The sequence below is a fragment of the Lonchura striata genome, chromosome 7 (assembly GCF_050655825.1).
Source record: "Lonchura striata isolate lonStrDom1 chromosome 7, ASM5065582v1, whole genome shotgun sequence".
Classification (NCBI taxonomy): Eukaryota; Metazoa; Chordata; class Aves; order Passeriformes; family Estrildidae; genus Lonchura; species Lonchura striata.
In genome coordinates, this window is record NC_140709.1 from 11,950,781 (window position 1) to 11,974,680 (window position 23,900).

Consider the following 23,900-nt stretch of genomic DNA (forward strand, 5'->3'; position numbering starts at 1 on the left):
CCTGCCCTCAGGTCAGGGCTGCACTTTTGATGCTCCCATCAAAATGCACCCACATTAACTGCAGAAAAAAAAATAATTGTTTGTCAGTGTGTACTTTAGAGATGTTAGAACTCAACAGCCAAACTCTCTGTGAGCTCTCAGCTAACAAGAGGGAAGGAACCCTGTTCCAGTGACTGTGTCTCCTGGCAGTCACTGTGGAAGATGTCTCTTTGGCATCCAGAACAAAGAACATCTAAAAACATGAGCTGAAGTCTCACTCTTTGCCAGTTCAGCCAGGGCAATGCCAAGAGTGCACCCTTGTCATCTGAACCAGTAGCTCTCTGAGAGGGAAATGCACGGCATTTCCAATGTCCATCACACACTGACTGTAAGTCAGCTCTCTGCTGTAGACCAAAAACTCTGCTGCACCTTTTGTGAAGACTGTCAGAGCTGAATCAAAGTCCTTACCATCAGTATCAGGGTTGGTACTGGGCCTATTTAATCACTTTTAGAAACTGAAGAAGGGAAAACAAACCCAACAACACGTGTGTTTTCAGGTGCCACTTTTTTTTTTTTTTTTTTTTTTCTGAAGTTTGAGAAGTGCACTGAAAAGCCTATGATTTCTGGGCATTACATCTGGGTTTTGTGAAAGCCCTGGGCTGCAGAGTAAGAGTGCTTTTGTGAGAGTATCTGCTTTCATTCTTGCTGGTTTTAAAAAGAAATTTCCAAAGTTTGTGCCTTCATGGGGGTGAAAAACCAAAGTGCACAACAACATGGAAGCATGGATCCTCAAAAGAAAATGTTAAATAAAACCTTTTTTTTTTTTAAATAATCTTATAATTTCTAAGCCAGCGATCTTATTTTGGAAGGCTTGTGTTTGAGATCAGCATTAATTGAAGATGACACCTTAAAATTAGCCCACTGTGGAGGTATCTCATTGAATTAGATCCTAAAGGAGCAGAAATACATTAAGTACCATATATGAAAATAAATAAACCTCTTCCCTGCATAACTAATAGCTACTTCTGCTATTAAAGCTGAAGTATTTAAAGCACTGTAACTATACTGAGTGCTTATACTACTATTTTTTTCCTTTTTTTCCCCTTTAAATGACAGCCTGTTTATTTTCTTTCAGACTACAGTTACCTCCAGTTTTACCTCATTTTCTCTGATTTGGTGCTGGTGGTGACACAAAAAACATTGTGGCACTGCTTTCCCTTTGCTAAAGAACATGAAACTAAAACTTCACTCTGGAATAAAACTAAAAAAACCCAAAAAGCAAAAGTAGTGCTGGTGAAGGAGCCAGCTGGTGGTGGTGGAGTGAACGAGTGGGTGAGGATGGCACTGGGACCATTAGTGATTGAAGAAATGCTGATTTTAGCCAGTGGCATTAGCAACTGGCACTTTTTAAAGTGCTAAAAGCTTTGGACACAGATTACCATGCGCATATTTCAATTTCCTTTTAATCCAGGGAGATTTCCTCTTAAAGTACACTCTCTCACTCTCTGGCTCTTTTTTTTTATTATTATTTTTTTTTATTCAGCTAGATTGTGCTTGATGGGGACTGTTAACTGAATGCAGCATATTATATATTACTTCAATAAATCACCAACAGCCAAAGGATTCAATACCATGCAGAGCAGTAATCAGGGGAAGTCTTAATCACACTTTAAATGCTTTGGATTTATGCTCTGCTTTCCATGGGCTACTGCCACTGCTGGAAAGGCACAGAGGCACGGCTCCGTGGTGGCCAGCCAGGACCTGGTCCAGCCGGTGCCCGGGGCTGGGAGCACAGCCAGGATGCAGGGTGTGTGCCAGGGGTGCAGTGCTCGGGACAGCGAGGATGCACAGCCTCCAGGGCTTCCCTGGAGCTGTTTGTACCTATGCAATGGTCTCTTCAGATTGCCTGGGCATTTTTGTGTGAAAATATGTCACTCTGACAATGTAAACAGCTGTTTATATTGCATCAAGGTTGTACAAATGAGTGGCAAATCCTGGCTTTGTTTTGACTGAAAAAACATGTTTTAACATAGAATTTATTTCCAAAGAAATCATCAGATAAGAGGAAAACCAGCTGCTATATGCCTTTTGCATTATGTCCAGGAGATTAGAAACGCCTCCTGGATTTTTGTCAGGGTGTGGGAGAAGTAAAGAAGAAGGGCTGGCTTAAAAAAACTAAACAAGCCACAAAACCCCTTAAATATAATTTTTAATTTATGGTTGGTGACCCACTGAGGCTTTCCATGAAAGTAAAACTTTCCAGCCAGGGGCTGTGAGCACAAGGCCCATGTGGGTCTCAGGGAGGTGAGTGCCAAGCGTCAGCCCACCAGCAGCTGCCAGCAGAGGATGAGAACGATGAGAGCCTTCCTCCCCTGCACTGTCACACGCCCAACCTTCACCTGCACCCTTGCAACGACACACAGATGTGCAGTGACCTCATCTGTCTTGGCCACAGGGAGCAATCACAACAGAAAACAATAGCCCTTTTTGGGGGAAGCATAGTCCTTTTGGTTAACCCACGGCCTGGAGCACGGCACAGACATGATGGCAGTCACTGGCCATTGGCACTCGCTGGGGACGGGGACGTGGCACTGCGGGGTGGGAGGTCAACAGGCACAAGCTAAACACATCTGGCTGGGAGAGCCCTGGGTGCACTGTGAGCTGCTTTCCCAGCTCAGAAACACTCTGCAGGCCCCTTCAGCTGGAGAGAGTGAGTCTCCCTTCCACCCCGGCCTTACAAGAACTCACACTGCCTGCACCATAAATTACTGCTCTAGCAGTGGAAATTTGAACAGGACCAAGCAGAGCAAAGACGCAGCAGGGTTAAACAATAGCCCTGCACACAGGAAACTCTGCCATAATGGTGGATTTAAGTTCCAAGGAGCCTTGGTACCTGACTATTGGGTTCATTCCCTCCACCCCCTGTTTTGTTTTTCATTCAGTTCCATGTTGTTCATGTCTCTTAATAGGGCATCCTTCATTATCATTATCCCTAATAGTGGTTTATTGTATTAGTTACAGTTAATTTAAATGTTACCGAAGCATTGAAAACAGATTGCAGATGTTTTGAAACAGATGTTATTTTAATGTTAAACAAAATCATGAATATTTATGGATCATTATTGCCTGGGTTGAATTAAGCTCTTTAAATAGTAATGCATGGGCTTAATGTCTTTTGAAGGAAATGCTCCAAAAAAAGGTGAATGGAAAAACACTGTCATATAAAGATTTAAAAATCATTTCTTCTGGCAACACTGTGTTTTTCCTCTATGAACAGACAGAATTAATTACTGTTATATTACTAAAACAGGTACTGTTCTTGTTCTTTAGGTGAAATTAGCCTAAGAAAATTTTTTGAGCCCAGAAACACCTATAGAGATCTCTGTTTTGTAGTGAAGGGGCCCACCTGCTCCCTGGAAGCAGACCTAAAGTTGCAGGAATATTTTGATGTGGAGTCATCAGTTTTAAAGGAAAATAAGGCGAAGATGACGCAAGCACTCAACTCACTTGGTGTCAGTCTTTCCTACAGAAACACAAAGAGGGTTTGTTAATGCCACATGCAGGCTGTCTCTGCTTGAGTCATATTTCTTTCTTTATGGAGATGGAGTTAGTCTTTAAGGCAGCAGCTCAAAATGGCCTTTCATTCATTACAAAGTTATTTAGTTACGGGTAGGTAACTCTGAATGCCATTTCTGCATCTTGCACTTTATTAGTTGATCCTAGCTGCTAAATGACTCGGACAGATCAGTATATTATGGCAGGGGAGTTCAGTTGTTTTGGCCAGTTTTAGACAGGGTCCAACCCACTAGAGTTGAAAATTTGCCTTTGAAATGATGAACTCAAGGGATGTTGATGATGATTAACTCAAGAGGAAGAGGGGTGGGATAATACAGTGGAAATTTTAAAATGAGTCTGTAAACACTGGGATGAATTCCTCCTCCACAGACATGCAACAGTTCCACTGCCTTAGGATGAGTCATGTCCTATTTAGAAGAGGAACAGCCCCAGCATTAGTTTGTCAGCACTGAGTCTGGATGATGCTGGGATAGGAATGGTGCAGGCAAGGGGACATGCAGCCACAACCCATCCCTGCTTGTGTCCACAGGGACTATGTGCTCTAACCTGCAGCATTGTCCTTTGTCCTTTTTTCTTCCCTTTTGCCTCTCTAAATTTATACTTTGGAGGAAAGCCTGAGTTCTCCTGAAGCTGGCAGAACTCTTTGTCTCCAGTCACAAAACCCCTGAGCAGATGGGCACAGGTTTTGGCTAACCACAGTGGCAGTTGTTGAGCATTAAGGTCTGTAATCTCATCCAGGAGCATCCGAGCATTCCCCTTCTCCCTTGGCCGAGGGGAGCGAGCATCTCCCGTGGTGCCCAGGCTGATGTCCAGCACAAATATCTCACTGCAGCCACAGTGCAGGGGTTTGCCCCAGGGCCTCAGGACCTGCGTGGTCAGGAAAGGAGGCAGGAATGTACCAGCCCTTCAGCTTCCAGTGTGATGTAGGCATAGGGATCACAGGAGAAGTGCTAAAGAGCTGCACGTTGCATCTTACTCCTGACCTGAGCGGAGGCAAAGAACAGATGTGATTGGAATCATCAGACTTTGTTTTTCTTTCCAGAAGTTAGTCAGGCAGGTTTTCTGTTGTGGTCTAATCTCTTGATTTAAAAGCCATACTGAGAAATCACATACATCCAATTGAAGAGGTGTTCCTTCAACAGCTTGGACCTGCAGTTCACTGCTTTCATGTCCTGAGTGAAGTCTGGTACAGTACATTATATTCAGTAGACTGCCAGAAAGGGAGTTCATTTAGTTTGATGACAGATTAATACTGATTCACAAATTAATTTTGTCTCTTTGTATATCAAGGGTGTCCGCAACTTATTTAATTTGTAATAAATATAATTATAGAAATGAATGAGCTATCAAGATTTTTAAAGTATGATCCATCAATGTTGGCACGACTTGTAATACTGGTCATTATAAATAAAATGGGTCTTTTGCAATATGGAATGCAATTTTCCCTGTAGTTTGTCTCATTATTTTCTGACATGTGGGTTAATATTAAATTACAATGCCTTAATTTTCAAATCAGGGCTCAATTTGTAAATAAGAGGTTAATAAATAACCTTTCCAGCTGGAGGCCTTATTGTGACTTCATTAAAATAAACTTTTAAATGAGACGAAGCCTTGATGGTACCCACATTGTCTCATCTAGTACATTGCAAAAGAAAAAAATAATCTCCTGTGGCTGCCAAAAAAAACCTGCCCAAAGTCATTGTGCCTCCAATACATTCCAGTATTCTTTTAAATGTCCCGTATAACTTGGCTATACTCTGACTTGCTCCATCTCCTGCTTCCTGACACATGGAGCACATGCAGCGCTGTCCTTTGAGAGTGACCTTGGGCACACTGTGAAGGCTGCAGGTGGTTGGTGTCCCACATTGTGCTGTCCATCTTAGTGGTCCTTCAGTGGATGCAGCTTCTCATTTCTGTCACTAAGCTCAGACCTACTCCTTCTTCTTTGTCTGCTTTCTGCTGCATTTCATGTGAGGTTTAGATAGATATGAGGAAAATTTTTTTTCACTGAAAGGGTTGTGAAGCATTGGAATAAGCTTCCCAGGGGAATGGTAGAATCACCATCCCTGGAAATGTTAAAAAAAAAGTGTAGGTGTGGTGCTTCAAGACATGGTTGGGTGGTGGATTTGGCTGTGTTTGTTTTATGGTTGGACTTTATGATCTTTGAGGTCTTTTCCAATCTAAATGATTCTGTGATTCTCTAATGCTCATGGTAATGTCTGTCATTACAACTTCCAGTGAAAAAGAAAAGACTTTTCTCAACAAGTGCCACATTCTTCACAGGAATTTTGTGTTCTGAGCTGGATTTCTGCAGTTGGATATGTGGAAGGAAAACTCTGACTTCTCCATTTAAGGCACACACCTGTGACTGGCATTATTTCTGCCCTGGACATAAACTCAGCTGCTTTGTTCTTTTCCCGTTGCTATTTTCTTTGTAAAGGGGGAGTTTCCCCTGAGAGAAAGGTAATATATGCAAGCTTATAAATAAAAACCCTCAAACATCCAACCCCAAAACAAGAACTCCAAGATATGGTAGGAAAACTCAGAAAATCAGCTCACTCTTAAAGGAAGCAGCAGGTTGCTCTGTGAGACAGAGGTTGAACTAGTTTTGCCCATGAGTGCTGTTGCTCTGTGCTTTAACGGTGAGAAATGGTAGGCTCAAAATTTGTTGTCTTAAGAAAAAACAAATGACAGAAAAAACAAATCACAAAAAAAACCCCGGGTCATTAGAGGATTTTCCCCCTAATTTGAGTGGTTTTCATTTACTGTAATAGAGAACACTGAAGCATGTACACAACAATTGCAATCCGCTGAGTTTCTCCTGCTATTTTTATTCAAAAAAATGTTTTGTTTTGTTTTGTTTTTTCCCAGTAATACTAAAGGTATTGGACATATCTTAAAACAATAAACCTCCTCCTCTCTATCTTTGGGATTTATTCTGAGGGAAGAAAATATCTTGTTTGTTCACCAGTTGTGCTCACAAAAAGCAATTTCTAAGCCCTGCTGAATCTGTTGGAACATCTGTGGGACAGTGCTTTGCCTGAAGGACTTTGTCAGCATTTAAATAAGGGCTGGGAAAGAGGTTTTACCTCAGCTAATCTAATTGCAACACAGTACAGTATTTTGTGTTATCTGGAATAATTTTGAACACCACTAAAAATGTGGTTTTTCCTGTTAAAAGGAGGAATGATGCTAATCTAAGAGGTCCTCAGCACCCTTACTTTATTTTAGATCTTTTTTTTTTTTTATCTTTTTTTTTTTATCTTTTTTTTTTTTTTTTTTTTTTTGTGAGGTCTGCTCAAACCCAACTTCCTGCAAGTGAAACAACTCTGTAGAAAGATCAGAAGTGGAAAACAACTCCATATGAGCTCCTTAGAGACTTAACTTTCTCTGGTACTGATTCACCTGTGATGAAACCAGCCCATGTCTCTGCATAATAAATCTTCCTTTTTCAAAAAAACCCATAAATGACAGTTAAAACATTATTGAAGAAATGTGCAGATAATAGTTTAGTTGAAAATCTTTTTGATGTCACTTTTTTACAAGACTACTTGAGAAGTCATGTCTCAGCCCAATGCTCTTGTAAATTCAAGGTTTAAATTCGAAGGGTCTTTATAATAAAGTTGTTGATGTATTATTAGTAGATGTTAAATTTTGGGAAAGCATTTTAATGGGTTCAGGATTTAAATTTCCCTCATAATTTGGGCAAATACAGACCATTTTTTGGAAGTATTCAATGACCACAAAGCTGTCTCTCATTTTTAAGAAAAGGCTCTCAAACACATTGGTGTCATTGATGCTTTCAACACATAGACCACTGCTGATATGTTTAAAATGCTCCCACTTATTTCCAGTTAATGATGGAAATGCTGGGATCTATTTTTTTTTTTCCCAATTAAATAGAAACCTTCACCTGGCTCAGCCCCAGTTTCTATTCCCTGAAAACATCTTTCACATTCTCTAACAAATCTCCTGACATTGCTAAGACAAGCTATCATTTCCTGAGAGGTCTTCAAGCAAGGCGAGACCTGTTTGGTTCTTGGATGGCTGCTAACAGGGGAAATTCACTGGCCTGCAGGACGTGATTATGATCACCACGTGGAGCACTCTGCAGCTGGTGCTGGTGCTACAGGGTGTTCAGCCTTTTGGGCTGCAGAGCAAAGCCCATTTTCTCTCCCCTCCTTAAGATCTCCCAGATATGGTTACGCCGCCCTCTTTCAGTGTGCCTGGAGTGATGTTTAATCCTCTGTGCATTTCATCGAATTTCACTTATCGTCATTATTGATGAGTGACACAGAGGTTAAACGATTCGCATCAAGACATTTTACTTAAAAAAAAAAAAAAGAAAAAAAAAGAAAAAAGAAGAATACATCAGTTTTGAGTCCGTGGAGACGCTTTTCTCAGATGCCAATCAGATGGGTAAGTGCAGCAGGCAGGTACCTTCTCAGAGGGCTGCTTTGCCAGTTGGGAAGGGGGCCCAGTGGAGCCACCTGGAGATTTCCAAATCCCTGCTGTACAGTAACAGTGGCAGAAAGGGAGAAGCACATTTGCTTCCTGCAGCTTGGCTGAGCCGCAGAGCCTGGGAGTGCCTTTGCTCTGAGCTGCACAGCCAAGGGCAGGATGCTGGTGCTGCCAAAGGGTGGGGCAGCCCACCTACAGACTCCAGGCCTGGGGCTGGAGTGCCTTTCCAAGCTTGCTGCAAATCCATCCCAGCTGCGTTCCTCGGCTGCTGTCACCGCCACGGCCATTTCCATGGGAGCAGGTGGCTGGAGCTCACAGCACCTTCCCAGGGCATGGCTGCTTGCACGACTGGCCAACCGAGTCATTGGCAAAAGAGGTAACAGAGCTAAAAATAGTGCTCTTGTTCCAGAAGTCCTTTATGTGAAACTCTACAGACCTAAATTCTTCAAAAATAGATCTCTTTTGCACCCTCATCAGCATCACTTCTTTGTTTTGTTTTTGTCATGGCCAGTTACACCTTATGGCCCATGGAATTTTCCAAGTGGAAAACACACTGGAAGACACAAGGCCATGAAGAAAATTAGCCTTGCTTTGTCCAGAGTTTTACTTCCTTCCTTGCTGCTCTCCTCATTTCATTTGATCTATTTTAACCACTACCACCACACTGGAACACAAACCTTGGTGCTTTGGCCAACATCCAGCCGTGAAATGTGTGCTCTTCTTCTGCATGGTTCACTCTGCAGGTGTCAGGGAAGCTGTTCCTTGTAGTCCTGAGTCAAAAAATGTCTGTCTGTCAAAGCGTGGCAGCTGTGTTTGTATGGGCAGAGCACTCCAGGGTCCTTCCCAAAGAGGAACAGAAAAGGGATAGTGACAGGGGAGAGAGGGGACATTTGTGAAGGTTTTCTTCATCCGTACTCTTTCTGTGAATAGAAAAAGGGAAAAGGAAAGAGAGAGCCCTTTAGAAGACATTCAGAGCATCAGAACAAGCCTTTCCTTCAAAGTGCTTCCTTAAACATCCTTTTTCTATGAAGACTATCCTGGGCTGGACTTACTAAGAGTTAAGGCCAGACAGAGGAATGTAGATCAGAGATATATGTAGTCCCATTCCCTGTTTTTTTGGTGCAGAAGCTGCCTTTTGTGGTCTGTTGCTACATCTTCTGCTGCCTGTTGATGCCCACCCTACACATGATGGTAAGGGTGGGATGATACCTCTGACAGGCAGAGGTATCAGCCACAGAGTTTGCTTTTTGGTAAGACATTGACACCTGAAGAGATGTTTCCGGCAAGTGCACTGTATTTGTGTGTAGCAGCTTTTCTAAAGGTGACAGCAGGCATGCCACCATGCCCTCTACATATCTGCCAGACAGGTCAGTGTGGGGAAAATGGAAATAAGGGATGCCAAGGGACCCATGTCATGAATCGGAAGTGCTGGTGCAGCGGTAGTCATAAACCCTCAGCATATGTGAAAACATTGCATTGTTCTTTTTTTCTTTTTCTTTTTTTTTTTTTTTACACCAAATATATTTAATATGGCCATTTCAAGTTTTACATGAAGCATAAATCAAAGAGAAATAAGTGTACTGGGCACAACACGGGTTGTTTTGTAGCTTCTAAATTTCTTAAGTGTTAGGTCATTTTACTTACAAGTTAAATGGCTGTCTGCAAGAGACCTTGGTTGGTCATAAATTGTCTTTCCAATAATATAAAACACACCATTTGTTTACCACACGTATGCGCTTCCAAGTAGATCCAACAGCTCGTAAAGAACGGGAGCCCCTATGTCATCCCTACAGAGACCACTGCAATAAAGAGCTGTTGGAGTGACTCTGTACTCAGTAAGTGCAATCAGATCCAGCAACAGTAGCTTTTATGGGCTTTTTTCTCCCCTCCAGGAAAACCTGAGATATTAGTGCAATATTAAAGAGCTGTGATGGTTTTACCCAGAGTGGGATCTTACTCTTCCTATGTTCCCATTGGTTTTGGGAGTGAAGTGAGGTTAACACTCACCGAAGAAGGTCAGAATCAGACCTGTTAGGATGGTTTGTTTTCATAAGGGATATGATTGATTAAAAAGAAGGTTAATTGAATATTATGCAGCTGCCACAGTAGTATAAACTCCAAGCTCTGGCTTATAAACAACATTTGCTGCAGAAGGGTTATTACCTGCTTACAACTGGAGCAGTAAGCCTTTCGTTCCTTGTTTATTCCAGGATGGTAAAGCAGTAAAAATGCACATGCTGGTACATGACCTCAGATGGGCTCCTAGGAAATCTTAGCCCAGTTTAAGTAATAAATATGTTCTCACACTGGCAGAGGTGTGCCCTGATTGAACTCTGAAGAGAAACACCAGCTAAAAGCATCATTTGATCTAGATTAGAAACCTACTTTAAGTGTTTAAAGTAGAAAAGCAGTAGGAGCTGAGTCTCCAAAACCTTTTGTCAATAGAAAAGATCTGAACAATTTCCTTTTAATAAAATGACTACATTTTTATTGTGATTTCTGTAGTTCTTGGACAGTACAGAGGGCTGTGATATTTATCCAATAAATAACAGGCTAACAGGATCACTAACACTTCCACTGATTCAACCTCAGATCATGCTGAGGGTGACCAGATTAGTGTAAGAGATCCACAGGAGTATGGGATTCACCTCGCCCCACTGAACAAGGCATCTAAGCTGGCTACTTGGGGGTCTCTCTGTAATCAATTAGGAGAGTGACACATGTCTTTCAGAGGAAAAGTCCACCCCATTCCATGTGTCTCAAACAGGATTTTAGACACATGAAAATGATTTCAGAAAAATGATTTTAATTTCACAAGAGGGATGTGCCAATCTCTTGCCACGGACTTTGAAGGAACCCAGACAATTAATCCCATTTATAGGAATCCTGAAGACAGGGTGAGGGTTGGTCCCATATGTACCTGATTCTACGTACCTGATTCTGGTAATCAGCTCAGGAGGGATCCCACAGAGAGGAAAAGGAGTATATCCCCTTCAGCTGCTTCTGCATGAAACTGCTGGTTCATTTGCACCAAGTGTAATTCACTGACTCACTGGCCAACTGCTTGGCTCAGCAGCTTTCATTGCAAGCTCATTGCTGTGCCCGTGAGGATCACCTGTGAGCCTCCTCACCCTCCCTTACGGCTCTAGCCCTGTGCACACCTCCACAAAAACAAGTTGAAAGTCAATCTCTTGAGTAGCTGAACTAACTCTTGCTGCAGCCAAATTAAATCTTTCTCATCAAGAAGCTGGATGAGACTCTAACTAGTCACTACTGATGTATCTATCAGTTGCTCACCCAATAATTGCTTCTCATCACATCCATAATGCACAGATTAATTTCTCCTTTCTCCAAACCCAGTATTCAATTTGCCACTGTCATGGCCCATCACAACTCTGCTAATCTGTCCTATTTCTGTCTCCTTTTGGACAACGACCAAGTCAGTCAACAAGCCATTTTTATCATAAATTTTCTAGTTGACAAATTTGTCCAGGCCCTTGCTCTGAGCCTCTCCCTGCTGCACTGCCACTGTCCTTCAAATCACCTCTGCCAAGAGGCAGTGAAAGACACCTGGGCAGCAGGACTGTGCTTGCAGCACACACTGACCTTGCTGCCTCTCCTTCTGCCACCTTCAGCTCATTGTGAAGTGGAAGCTCTTCAAGGCAAGACCATTCCACATTTGTGCTGTATCACTCACCCTAGAAGGTCCTCACCAATAGTTCTTAGGCACCACCAGAGTCCAACTGACAGTGTTGGTGTGGTAAAGACAGACCAAGACCGACCAACCAACCAATCGCCATTTGCCAATAAAAAGAAATAACAACACAATGAATTATGAAAAAAAAATTACTTTTTAATGTACAAAAGGTTTATATACAGGTTCAGCATGTTACCTCCATTCTTACGATGTAGAAAACAGCTAAAAATGTTCTTAGGATATAAATTTGACAGAACAATTCACCTACAGTACTTTTAGTAATGATGTCTTCTATACATAATATATACAGTGCTGGAAAGATTATTATAATACTTTTTCAGTAAATGAAGGAAGACCACCACTGGAAAGTCCAAAAAATCTCAAGTCATTGGAGATTTGGTTTTGCTTCTGTATTTGAACTTTTGCTAATGAGATATCTGTGAGGAGGGACTCAGGAGCCATTGTTGCCCTATGCAGCTGTTAAAAAAGTCATTAGCAATCAAAGGACACACAAAAGTCTGATCCATCTCAGCATAAGGGATGCTCCAAGTGTCCAGGACAACATACAATGTCCTAAAACATGTACTGCCCTCTTTTCATAAATGCGAAGGCAAGGGCAAGGTCAGTAACTGCAGGAGAATATATACAGCAGATTATAAAACAATCCCTTTAAACACAACTTTCACAGGAGACACAAATAAACAGCCAGGCACCTTGCTTTGCTTCCCTGTCCTCATGCACCCTGGACATCAGCAGAAATCATTGAAGGGTGAAAGGCAGGGGTACGAGTACCCTGTGTGCACTCTCTGCATCTGGGATGAGGATGATGAGACTGCAGGATGCTGAGCAGCACCTCCCTGCACCAGCTGTAGCCAGGGATACCTGGCAGCAAAGCTGCCCCAGTCCACAGCTCCTGCCTACCTGATGTCACAGAGTTTGCCTGGAGGTAGCATGTGGCATTTTCATGTCAGCCCCTGGTGATACTGGGAAGAGTGATCCTGACATCAGTTTGTGCAAAAGGAAAGCAAAGACACCAGCAAACACCCTTACAGAGCTGTCCTGGTCCTGGGCAGTGACAGAGTCAGGTGCAAATGAGAACATGACACTGATATGACAGAGAGATGGGAAGGAAAGAGCAAGCTACTATTCTGACTCAAATATCTGTTTTCAGACTATACACATGTTTAGTGCTGCAGGTGCAGTCTGCAAGCGCAGGTGCTGCAGTCTGCAGGTGCAGTCTGCTAGTCAAATGAACAACTCAGGTTGACCGTGGTATATTTTTTGGATACAGCAGGTATTTTCATGCTGTGGGACATGTTAAGCTAGCGCTGGGTGCCTGCCAACAAGCCTGCTTGTGGGGCAGAGTGCTTTGGCTTATGCTTGGCCCCACATCAGTGCACCAAGGTACCTGTTGTGCACATGGAGCCCGGGCAGGACCCTGCACTGAACACATCACACAGACGAACCCTGGCAGATTAACCTGTTCCCCTGGTGCTGCCACAGTGCACACTGGGCTGGAACAATCATAAAAGTCCTCCATCACCATCACTTGTTTATATGAGCACCTCAGCATGGAAAACCCACCAGAGACTGAAACTGCTGCAAAGCTGCACTGGGATCCAGTAATGTGTGCTCCAGCACTTTGACATTAATGATGTATGTGGGGCACTCACAGAAAGTCACTGTGTTTAGAAGGTGCAAAGTTATGCATGTGTGTCAGTCTGCATGCCAGAGCCTTCCTGCCACGGGGGATTATTTCCCAGTGATTGCTGTTCCCAGACCTCTGCTCCACTCTGCACATGATATAAACCACGTTGTAAACACATCTGATCAAAGTGTGCATTCACCTTTTATGTGTCTCATCAATGTGTCTTTCCAATGTTTTCTCAGAAACACCACTATGTTTTTATAAATGTACATTTTATATATGCTTCTGACAATACACTATATTTGATTTTTAAAGGAAGAGAGGCCTTGGCTACTTAACAAGAAAGCATGGTAAGGCACTTTGCTGAGAAGCCATTTGGAAACGTCGCTCTTTGCAAGGTACAAAGGTATTTATGGTATAAAACAATACTGCTGGCAGAGGGCTTGTTTGGAGACTTAACTAAACCCTACTCTCATCAGAGCAGAATACATAGTATGGCTTTTAGTCTAACCAAAACCGCATCCTCCCATTTCTTTCTGGGTGGGTTGAAAACGGACTTTTTTTGCAAATGTAACTAATGGAAAAATGATGGGGAAGGCTATTTACAGGGCTTCCCAGAAGGGAGGGTTTCATCTCTAACCACCCTTAGGCTGTCTCCTAGCTTGGTGGTGATACTGTTCAGTGCTCTGGGAAACCAAGCCAAAAAAAATAATACTAGAGGTGCACCCTTGTGGTACTGAACTGCCTGCATATAGTTTACATAATTCTGTACACAGATTTTAAAAAATTTTCATTTTGAAATCCTTTAATGTATTTAACACTTATAAAAAACCCTACTCTATTGAAACAGATTATTTTTGAAAAGCACATTCATACAACTGCTTCACGCAGGGCCCCTTGGATAGCACCAAGACCTTGTGCTTTAGTGTTACGACATCATGTTTAGAAATTTACTCTCTTCTGCCAGCGTGGTTAGCATGGAGCTCATATCACCTATTGCCATATTGCTTATCCCTGCAGGTATGGTGGGCAGTGTCAGAGAGTTTCGTGGAGTCGTCAGGCGAGAGGAGTTCTGGGAGAGGTTCTGCAGGATGCTGGGGCTCAGGGTTCCCGACATCAGGCTTGAATGGTCCCCATCGTCCATGATGGCATCAAAATCTATCTGGGGCGGCTCAAGACCTTGAGAGTCCACTGTGCTGGACACCTGGTTTGTTCCTGGGGAAGGCAGAGTGGCTGGCTTGCTGTTTTGTGTGCACTGCTGCTGCCTGACCCGACAGTCCGTGTGGTTATCGAAGCCGTTGTTCTGTTCATACATGTGGATTTGGCCGTAATAGTACATCAGGTTGTTGTCCCTCGTGCCGTCCGCGCACTGCTGGGCTGGTGCCAGCAGCATGTCGCTGTTTCTTTTATGCATGGCCTCTGTTGTCTCCTGGCCAGGGCTGATGGTGCTCGTAGGATGGGGAGTTCTCATGTAGCCCAGCTGCTGGGCAGTGCGGACCCCTCGGGGTCTGCTGCCCGGGTTCGGCTCCGGTGGAGGATGAGGCTGGATCATGCCAGGTGGATATGCCTGCGCAGCTGAACCCATCACGCTCTGCTGAGGCTCAAAATTGGGCTGATTGGAGGACATGATGGGCTGAGGAAAGGTCTCTTGTGCCACAGGGAAGTTCAGGTGGCTTGACTGAGATGAGTAGTTCTGCTGACTCGGTTCATGCATGACCTGTCCCAGCACTGTGCGCTCACTGTTGCTCCTGACCATCAAGGAAGGGTTGGCTGCCATGTCCATTTGCTGAGGGTGAATGTGGGATCCAGATTTTGCTGCCATGTTGCTACAATTAGGAGAGATCTGATTTGGATTGCCACTGACTGCACTGGGGCTCAGCATTTGATGTGGTTGGTTATACGCTGTGTGCAAGCCCATATCGGGGTTCATGCTGGGACCTAGGCTCATGTGCTGCTGCCGCAGCTGCATGCAGTTTACCCTCTGCCCATCCATGCCCATGTTCCTCTGCATAAAGCTCTGCTGTGCTGCATTCATGCTGTTGTCTGGCAGCTGCATCTGCTGCTGGTTGTAGTTCTGGTACTGACCAAAGTTCTGCTTCTGCTGGACCACTGCTAAGTTCCCCTGTGAAAACTGCTGCTTTGACTGATTGGACATGATATCAACTGTGCCTGAGCTGACTTCATTCCATTGGACAGGCATGTTATTTTTATTCATGTCTGAAGAAGTATCAAAACTCATGGAACACTCTGCCATCATGGGTCCCAAGTGGCTCATACTTGCCTCTGCCACTGCCATCCTGCGCTGGCTGGGCAAGGCTGGAGGCTGCAGCTTCCCACCTCCTTGGAAGTTCTGCATCTCATTGCTGTACCCCACAGAAGTGCTCTCAGCCACTGTCCCATTGTTCTGGGATTTGATGTACTGTACCACATCATCTGGCAGCATAATGTCATCATCTCCAATGGGCACATCTGTCTCCCCGGACATGGCCTCCATGGTGATGTTTTCACTGATGCTCAGTGCCCGAGGTGAGTAGGTGTGCCGGGGCAGGCTCCCATCTGAACGCCCATAGCTCTGGAGACCAAAATTCCTCCTGTCTGTGGCGTGTGGAGGATGGAAGGGGTTCACACTGTTAGTGCTGTTGAAGCGGTGAACTCGTGGGAGAGCCTGAGGGTCTCCAGGAGGTCTCCTCACCGGGTCGCTTGCCCGTCTTGTGCAGTTGCCCTGCACCTCATGGGGAAATGCTGGAGCTGATGGGTAGCCATAGGTGTTACCATCACTGCAACGTCTAGGGCCTGGTGGGAGGCGGATGGAGGGCAAGGTGGGGTCTGGCCCATCCATAAGTGAGATCCTGTTCTTCAGGGTCATCCTCTCCATGTTTGGCAGGGGAGTCGGAGGTGGGCCCCCTGTGGCAGCAGCGTACTTGGCTTTCAGCCTGTAGTGCTGAGCTGGTGTGAGGTTCAGCAGACCCGGCATCCCACTGCACTGACTCGCCTCGCTCGACCGGCGGGAGGCATCCGTGGAAATGGGGTCGTAGGAGTCAGCAGAGCTCGTGTTGTTGGGGCGGTGCCCGAGATGCGAGGCCTCACTGGAGCGGCGGCTGGAGAAGTACGGGGAGATCCCTGAGGACCTGCGGCTCACAGTGTAGGCAGAGCTGACGGTGCTTGTTGTACTGTCACGGCGCTCGTTGAGTTGGTTCAGCATTGTAACCTCGTTGACAGACAGCTCCATTATTCTGGGGTTAGGCAGCATAGCAGAAGAACCACCACTATTTTCTAGAACAGAGCCTGGAAGAAAGGTTGCAGGGAAGGAAAAGATTTAGTCAGCTGAGAAATTTCACTTCGTAGTGTTCTAGGTGCCAGAATACAGACCCACAAAGCCACCCCCAGATATTTCACGGGAGTGACGATGAGTTTCATGTGCTGCTAGTGAATTCAAAACTTCATTTCTAGCTCTGTGTTCATGCAAAGGGGGCAAGAAGTCTGGGGAGAGAAGCTAAGAAATCCCCGCTGCAGAGTGTTTGTAACATGTACACCCCTTATACTCAGCTTCTGAGGAAATGTCTCCATGTGGGCTTCCCTCAGTAGGACAAAGGTAGGACTGGTGTGGAAAATGCCACAGGGACCCCACATAGCTACAACCACAGCTACTCTCTGGGACAGATGTACAGCAGTCAGGGAGAGCAGGCCAAGAGCCCAAAGGTTGATGTTCAAGAGCTCTTCCAAGAGCAACCCAAGAAGCTCTGAGATCTAGTATAACCCAGGCGCCATGACTTTGGATTTCTTGGCAAAGTTAGAGGACCTCTAGAGGGTTCAAAAAGATGCTTTTATCAGGAATCACCAGCCAGTGGGAAATGAGCATATGAAGCTGGAGGCAACAGCTGGAGCTTCTGAGTGACAAAAGGCCTGTCAGAGCAAGATTATGGAGGGAGCTCTTGTCTGGATTGCTGCTGTGCTCCAGTGGTCTCCTAAGAAGCACATTAGCCCTTGGGGAATTCTTACTGCTAGAAAAAATTGCAAGCAGTCTTGTGGCTGTAACTGAGACAATGGGGACAGCTGTGTCTGGTTCTGGGCAAGCTCAGAAACAAGGACACCAAAACCTCTGTCTCCCTTTATAGGTCTGTAGAACTGAGCACCTGGGTTTCTCTTGCACATCACCAGATGGCTGTGTTTACACCCAAGCTGTCCATTTCACCTGACATCTTTATCTTTCAAAGCATGACTCAGAGGCAATAAAGAATGATCCTCATTCCTCCAGGGCACTCTTGGTTATGAAACCAGAGTCAAACTCTGAAATGTTCCTACAGGACATGGTCCAGGCCCAGGGCTTACCATTTCCTGAGATGGGAGGCAGCTTGGTGTTTCTGGCTTGTGGAGCTGGGCTCACCCATGAGCAGGAATCCTTAACTGTCTTGAGTTTCTCCTTCTTGAGCTGTTCAAGTCGTTGCATCGTCGTCATGTGTTTCCTTAGCTGCAGGCTGACTGCCGAGTTACCAGATGAGACTGTTGAGTCCACGACAGGAGCGTTGTCATCCAACGCCGTCAGATCTCCCAGACTTCCCCCGCTATGCATGTTCATTTCTACTCCACTGTCATTGTTGTTGGTGCTGCCAAGGGGTGATGGCTCACTGCTGCATGACGACTGGCCACCAGGACTGGACTGACACATCTTGGGGAGGGAAAAGAGGAAAAAGGGTTGGGCAGGTGAAAACATGGATGGAAAGAAATCAGGAGCCCAACATCCCATGGATCCTGGAGGCTAGGAGAGCTCCTATCCTTGGCTCTCCCCTCCCTTGTTACCCCTCCCTGCTGCAGCAGGATCTCAGCTCTTCCAAAAGGCAGGTGCCTCCTCCCTGTGAGAGGAGGATGGGACAGCACCCCACATCTGGAAAAACCATGGTGATTCAACTGCAAGATGGAGAGAAACCAAATGCTCTCTCTCCAAAAGAAGGACAGATGTTTCTCAAAGAAAAGCAGCATGTCACCTGGTTGTGCAAGGTATATTGCAGCAAACACTGGCTTATCTAACATGGGATCAAGGTTTAAGTATTTCAGACACAACATATTTCTGTCTTTAAAATACCCTAACATATAATTATGTTAGCTGACAAACTTCCCCGCCAGATAAAAACCTGGCTCACTGTTTGCAAACTCCCACTTTCAGATAAGACAGATAAGCACCATAAATATTTATTTTATTTACATTAGGAATGTAAACTACTCACACTGAGTAGTTTATTTGCAGCAGAAACTACATGGTCTGAACTTGCTCTGCTGCTGCTACCAAACAGGATGCCTGGCTTTTCTGCTCCAGGCCCATGCTCCAGCAAAAAATGGGAGTGCTGATAATGCAAAATACTCTGCCCTGGGCCAAGGTGGGAATGCGGAGTGCTGCAGTGTTGTTACTTTACACCATAGCAGCCCCCCATGGGCAGGGTTGACTGGCTCTGATTGCCCTTCAGTCTAGATGATAGAGATTCCAATTCCAATATTTAATGGCAAATTGTGATGCTGGGAGAATGGTGGCAAAGGGAATCCTTGGGCACTGCATCCTCCCCCTTTCCCTTTCTGCACTCAAGTAAATTTCTCCTATCCCTCCCCACTGCCCCACATACTTCCCTTCCACCCTGTGAGAGTTAAATGGAGGCAGAGATCTGCAGGAGATCATGCTTTATACAGCTATTTTAATACAAAGGATTTCTTTGCTCACCTTAGTACCGACTGTCCTTAGGAAGGTAGAGTAAGGAAGGGGAAGTGGGAATAAAGAACAGGTTGTTAGGACAAAGACAGCATTAACAAAAAGGACCAGGTTAGTAAAAGGAGGAAGAAGGAAATGCAGAATACAGCACAAATTACCAGGATATCCCCCGCTCCCATACCCCATCTTTCCTGCCTTCCCTCTTTGAGGGCACAAATAAAAGCTCCTAGGAGAGACTTTCTACCTGTTTCCATGGGTTTGGGGTGGCACACAAATATGGGTCAAAACAAGGAGCCTGGGAATGATGGGAACCAGTGAAGCATCTCACTCCTCCCACCACCCCGACCTTACCCACGAAACAGGAGCTGGATGTGGACCCACCCATGAGATGCCACCTGTCAGATGTGCACAAGGGAAGTACGCGGTGCTAGAGAGGGACAGTGAAGAGAAACACATGACCCTGCTGCCAGTGAGATGGCTTGGCTGGAACTCTGGCAGCACAGAGTGCTAGGAAAACAAGCCCATACCTTCAGCAGAAGCAGGGTGGGGAGCTGTAATTGTGTCAGTGTTTTCATAGGACAAAAACAACAAAACACATGGAGGAAGAGTATTGGAGAAAGGTCATTCTCTCCAGTGGTTCTCACACTCAGCTTTTGCAACACAGTACAGAACCTCATCACAGGAAACTGTTTCTTTAGTCAATTAGAGACATTCTGGGTGTATAAATACTGAATTTTTTCTTAACTGAAACATGCTGCTCCGTAGTAATTTGTCCAACAACTCATCCCCTAACCCTTCTGAGAAAATCTCTGTAGCTCCAGGGCATGTTTTTCACAGGAATAACTATCTTTTAGCTGGATTCAAATCAAGAAAATATATATTTTGGAGCTCAAAGTCTTTTCAGCTCAAGTGGGAAGTCTGGGGAATATATGAACATTCCTTTGCAGGTGAAGGTCTTTTCTTCTGTATCCAGCCCATACCCTGTCCCACTCTGAGCTGATGCAGCAGACCAGAACTTTGGGTACAAAAGTGAAAAGAAAACATCAAAAGGTAAAAGTGATTCATGTGTTACAATGCTTCATCTCCTCCTCCATTCTGACTGGGGTGGAAGAGGTTTGATGTGTTGGAAAGCACCACTATACACAGCTCTTTAGTACCACTAACCACACTACTGCCAATTGTGGAGCTGCTGTAATGGACAGAAAGCTGATAAATGGTCTTTGCTTCAGGTGCTGGAGCTGTAAAACTTGATCATGGCTGACTGACAGTCTGTACTCTGTGGGCCACAGCACTGGTCCCCTGTTTATTCCTAATTTCACTACCCTGCCCCATCATCTCACTACAATTTTCTATGGCAGCTAGGAGTCATGTATTGAATTTCTGTACTCCTGAGTAATCTGCTCTAGCCAACCTTGGCTGATCAGGGAGGTGGGATTAGATAATCTCAAGAGGTCCCTAACAACCCCAGGGATTTTGTGCTTCTGTGTATGGTGTATAGGATCAAGGAATTGAACTTGCTTTATGATACTCAACAAAAATAGAACAGCTATTTTTATCCCCACTGGCTTCATCAAACAGCAGCAGACTAGAAAGAAAAGAAGTGAATGGTACAGGGAGGAGGAGAAAAGGGACTGCTTAAGCCAGGACCTTTGCTTCAAGAAGCATTCATCAATCTGTGCCCTGTGGTCATTGCTCAATTTAAACTGGTGGGGTAGGTAAAGCTCATTTGACCACAACACTCTTGGGTTTTACCCACTTTCACAGCAGAGGAATGCCAACCTCAGCAAGGGGCATCACTTGGCTCCTATGACTACAAGGGCAGGAATTTATGATGCTGGGTAGGAAAGTACAAAATGCAGTGGACTGTGCCCTGACCTGCAGTTTCATTCCTGGACTTGAACTCTAGGGTTGAAGGCCACCTGCCCAGAGAGGTAAATGGAATACAAATGCTTTATGCCCCTAGTGCATCAGAGAAATCAGGAACCATGTCATTTCTGCCAAAAGCAACTGCTCTTACCACAGAATTCTCTGTTTTTATTGTTTTGACTTGTAAGCAATCCTCCATGCTCCTTGTGGTGCTGTTGGCCTCGGGGCTCTCCTCTGACACCTTGCTGCTCTGCTTGGCGCTTGCCTCATTGTCCCCATTTTCCTTGAGTGGAGGTGGCCTCGGGTGAACGTCATTGCGCTGCTTCTTTGTGACGTGGGCATCAGGCCCGTGCACTGTCTTGACGTGTTTTCTGAGGGAACTGGGGTCCGTGTACCGCTTCGTGCAGCCAGGGATTTTACAGACGTAGGGTTTCTGTCAGTACAAGCAAACCTTGGGTTATATTTAGAATAAGCCCAAATATTCCAGATACAGTGTATGGGCCAAAAAAATATAATGAGCAAAGCAGCAGGCAGCAGCAAAATGTGGAGCATCTGCTCCACAGGATTCTGTAAGACTGAGATATGGAAGATGTGATATATGGGCTGCTGCTGATCCACACAGATTTGGCTGGCCATTTCATGTTGGCTAAACTTCTTGTTTTCAGTTTCTGGATCAAAAGACAGCTAAGAATTCATGAAATACTTGCCTAGTATTACTTTCCCATGTATGTATTTGCTTGGGTGGCCACAGGAATGTTTTCTGATTAAGGATGGGAAGGAGGTGATGTAGCGGACTGGGCATAACACATTCACTCTGCTAAGATGGGGTCTACACCAATAAAATGTCTGAAACCTTTGGGCTGATGGAAGTCCAGTGAATTCAAGCCAGACTGGATTCACCCTACTCAATCTATCACACCACTCCAGCACCTGTCACCTTGAAATCTGCTATTGTGCAAAACAAACCACAGGCATGCAATGTTTTTTTTTTTTTTGGACGACAGCACTCTATCCCGAATTCATGAATCATTGATTGCTACAGGAAAACAAGGCTGAAGCCATGCTTCTGAAAACAGAAATCTGCAACAGATACTTTTATTCTTTTAACTTCTTTTATTTTACTGAGTTTTCAATTCCAAAGTGTATTAGCACTGCAGTTGTTTGAGCTGGTGCTGCTGCACTGGAAGCTTTGAATTCATCATAAATTCCGCTTTTGGCCTCACAACTACTTTATGTCTTTTTCTGCCAATCCACTAGGATAGATACATGAGAAAAAAGAGACAGATGTTATTTGAAGGCTACCCAAAATGACCATTCCTATTCTGTTTTTTTTTTAATATCTGTTCTGTAATGTTGTCCAGGAATTTAAGTGAAAAAATACAAAGGAGTATATATGCTTTGCAGAAAGCCAGCATCATCACATGAAAAACACTGAAAGTCTGTATTGTATTCAAAAGCATGCTTCCTGACTGATCTTGGCACATCATTCAAGCCAGTTAAATCCACATAATACCCCACTGAGGTAAAATAGTTAATATATTTTAAAGCTGGGTAAACCAAAGCACAAAAATTTAAATAATTTATTTAAAAATATCATGCAACCTTTTGGACAAGCATTATAGAAATACTATTACAGCTATTAAGCTTTATTATAAAGAACAGAACCCCCACCACATGTGCTGAAAAAATTCTGTATATGAACAGCTCAAATATTTTTTAGTAAATATTCTTTAGGCTCAACAGTTATGATTTTTCAGACCCCAGCAATTGGGGTAACATGATCACTGTTGCTTAGACAGCAGACACTCCACCTAAGGGGATTCAATCATCCTCTTCACCAGGCCATACGTCTTGCAACTGAGCTAAGCATGACTGCTGTTTCATTAGTGTGCCTGCATCTGTCCCTGGGTTATTCAGATTTTGACATCTAGTGACATCTTCACCCTAGTGAAGTCAAGAGTTTAGATATCTAAACTCCTACGCTCATGCACATACAGGGTAATACTCCTTAGGGTGGGAGAACTGTAGATCTCCCCACACACCAAGCAGAACTGGATTTATGTGTTTTACCCTTGTTCAGCTTGAGTTGCTGAAAATGTCACTGTGAGTCTTTGGCTGGCCATGAACTCATGCCACTCCTCTGTGTATGCACTGGAGAGTTGTCACAGGATGAAAGCCCTTTTTCCAGGTGTGACTTTGAAGGTGTCCCCTGAAGGGATTCAAACAATCACTGAAAGTTTAAAATGTAGTGTGTATGACATTTCAACAATCATACCAAAGCCAGTGTGGTAACATATGCCCAGCCTTGAACTTCAGCTTGTTTGGACCATACACCTACATCCTGTCACACAATGATAGTGACAAACACAGGGAACCTGGAACTTCCCCGTTAGAGGAAACTTGGATGACTAACTCTGAAACTGGTGTAATCCAAGTAAACACTGCAAGCAGATGAAAATATTTAGGAGGTAGCTAGGAACCACAAGAGAGTTACCAATGGGTAATGGGAAATATTCACAGCCACAAACTTCTGCTTTGCATTTGTGTGGTTTTGTGAGCCATGGTCTCTGTACAGTTTGCTAAGGCAGTGGTCATGGCCACAGCTGGATGCAGGACCTTTGCCTGGGCCTGCTGCCCAGTGTGAGGAGCTTTGCTGTGAGGGACACCACCTGGTGTAAAGGATTGTGTTAGATGATACTCAGAAAGAGGATGTCAAAAATATGGCCCAGAGAGCCATTGTATGCAGCCTACAGATCTCCCAAAGTCTTGGGGTATTTCTCTACTGCATCAAGGAGGGCTGAACAGCAGTTCAGGAGTAAGCATGACTGCAAAAAAGATCATTTGAATAGTGGTAGTGCCTTATAGTTCCTGTGGCAGGGCCAGCTGGTCTGGTACAGATCCTCCACTAGTGGCTGTGCTGTTCCTACACCAGAGGAGGGGTAGGTGTCCTTCAGGGAAAGCAACTGCAGAGGATAAAA

General features: G+C 44.5%; 1 protein-coding gene across 9 annotated transcripts in view; it reads right to left on the reverse strand.

The window, feature by feature from the left end:
* Positions 1-11,848: 11,848 nt before the first annotated feature.
* GLI2 (GLI family zinc finger 2) overlaps positions 11,849-23,900 on the reverse strand; it is a 381,010-nt gene continuing 368,958 nt past the window's right edge. For all 9 annotated transcript variants that reach the window (XM_085584944.1, XM_085584946.1, XM_085584945.1 and 6 more), the window contains 3 exons: positions 21,074-21,355; positions 17,691-18,027; positions 11,849-16,646 (listed from right to left, as the gene is read on the reverse strand). In XM_085584944.1, coding sequence (XP_085441070.1) covers positions 14,290-16,646; positions 17,691-18,027; positions 21,074-21,355 — 2,976 coding nt within the window. In that variant the 3' untranslated portion in view covers positions 11,849-14,289. The remainder of the gene's footprint in view (positions 16,647-17,690; positions 18,028-21,073; positions 21,356-23,900) is intronic.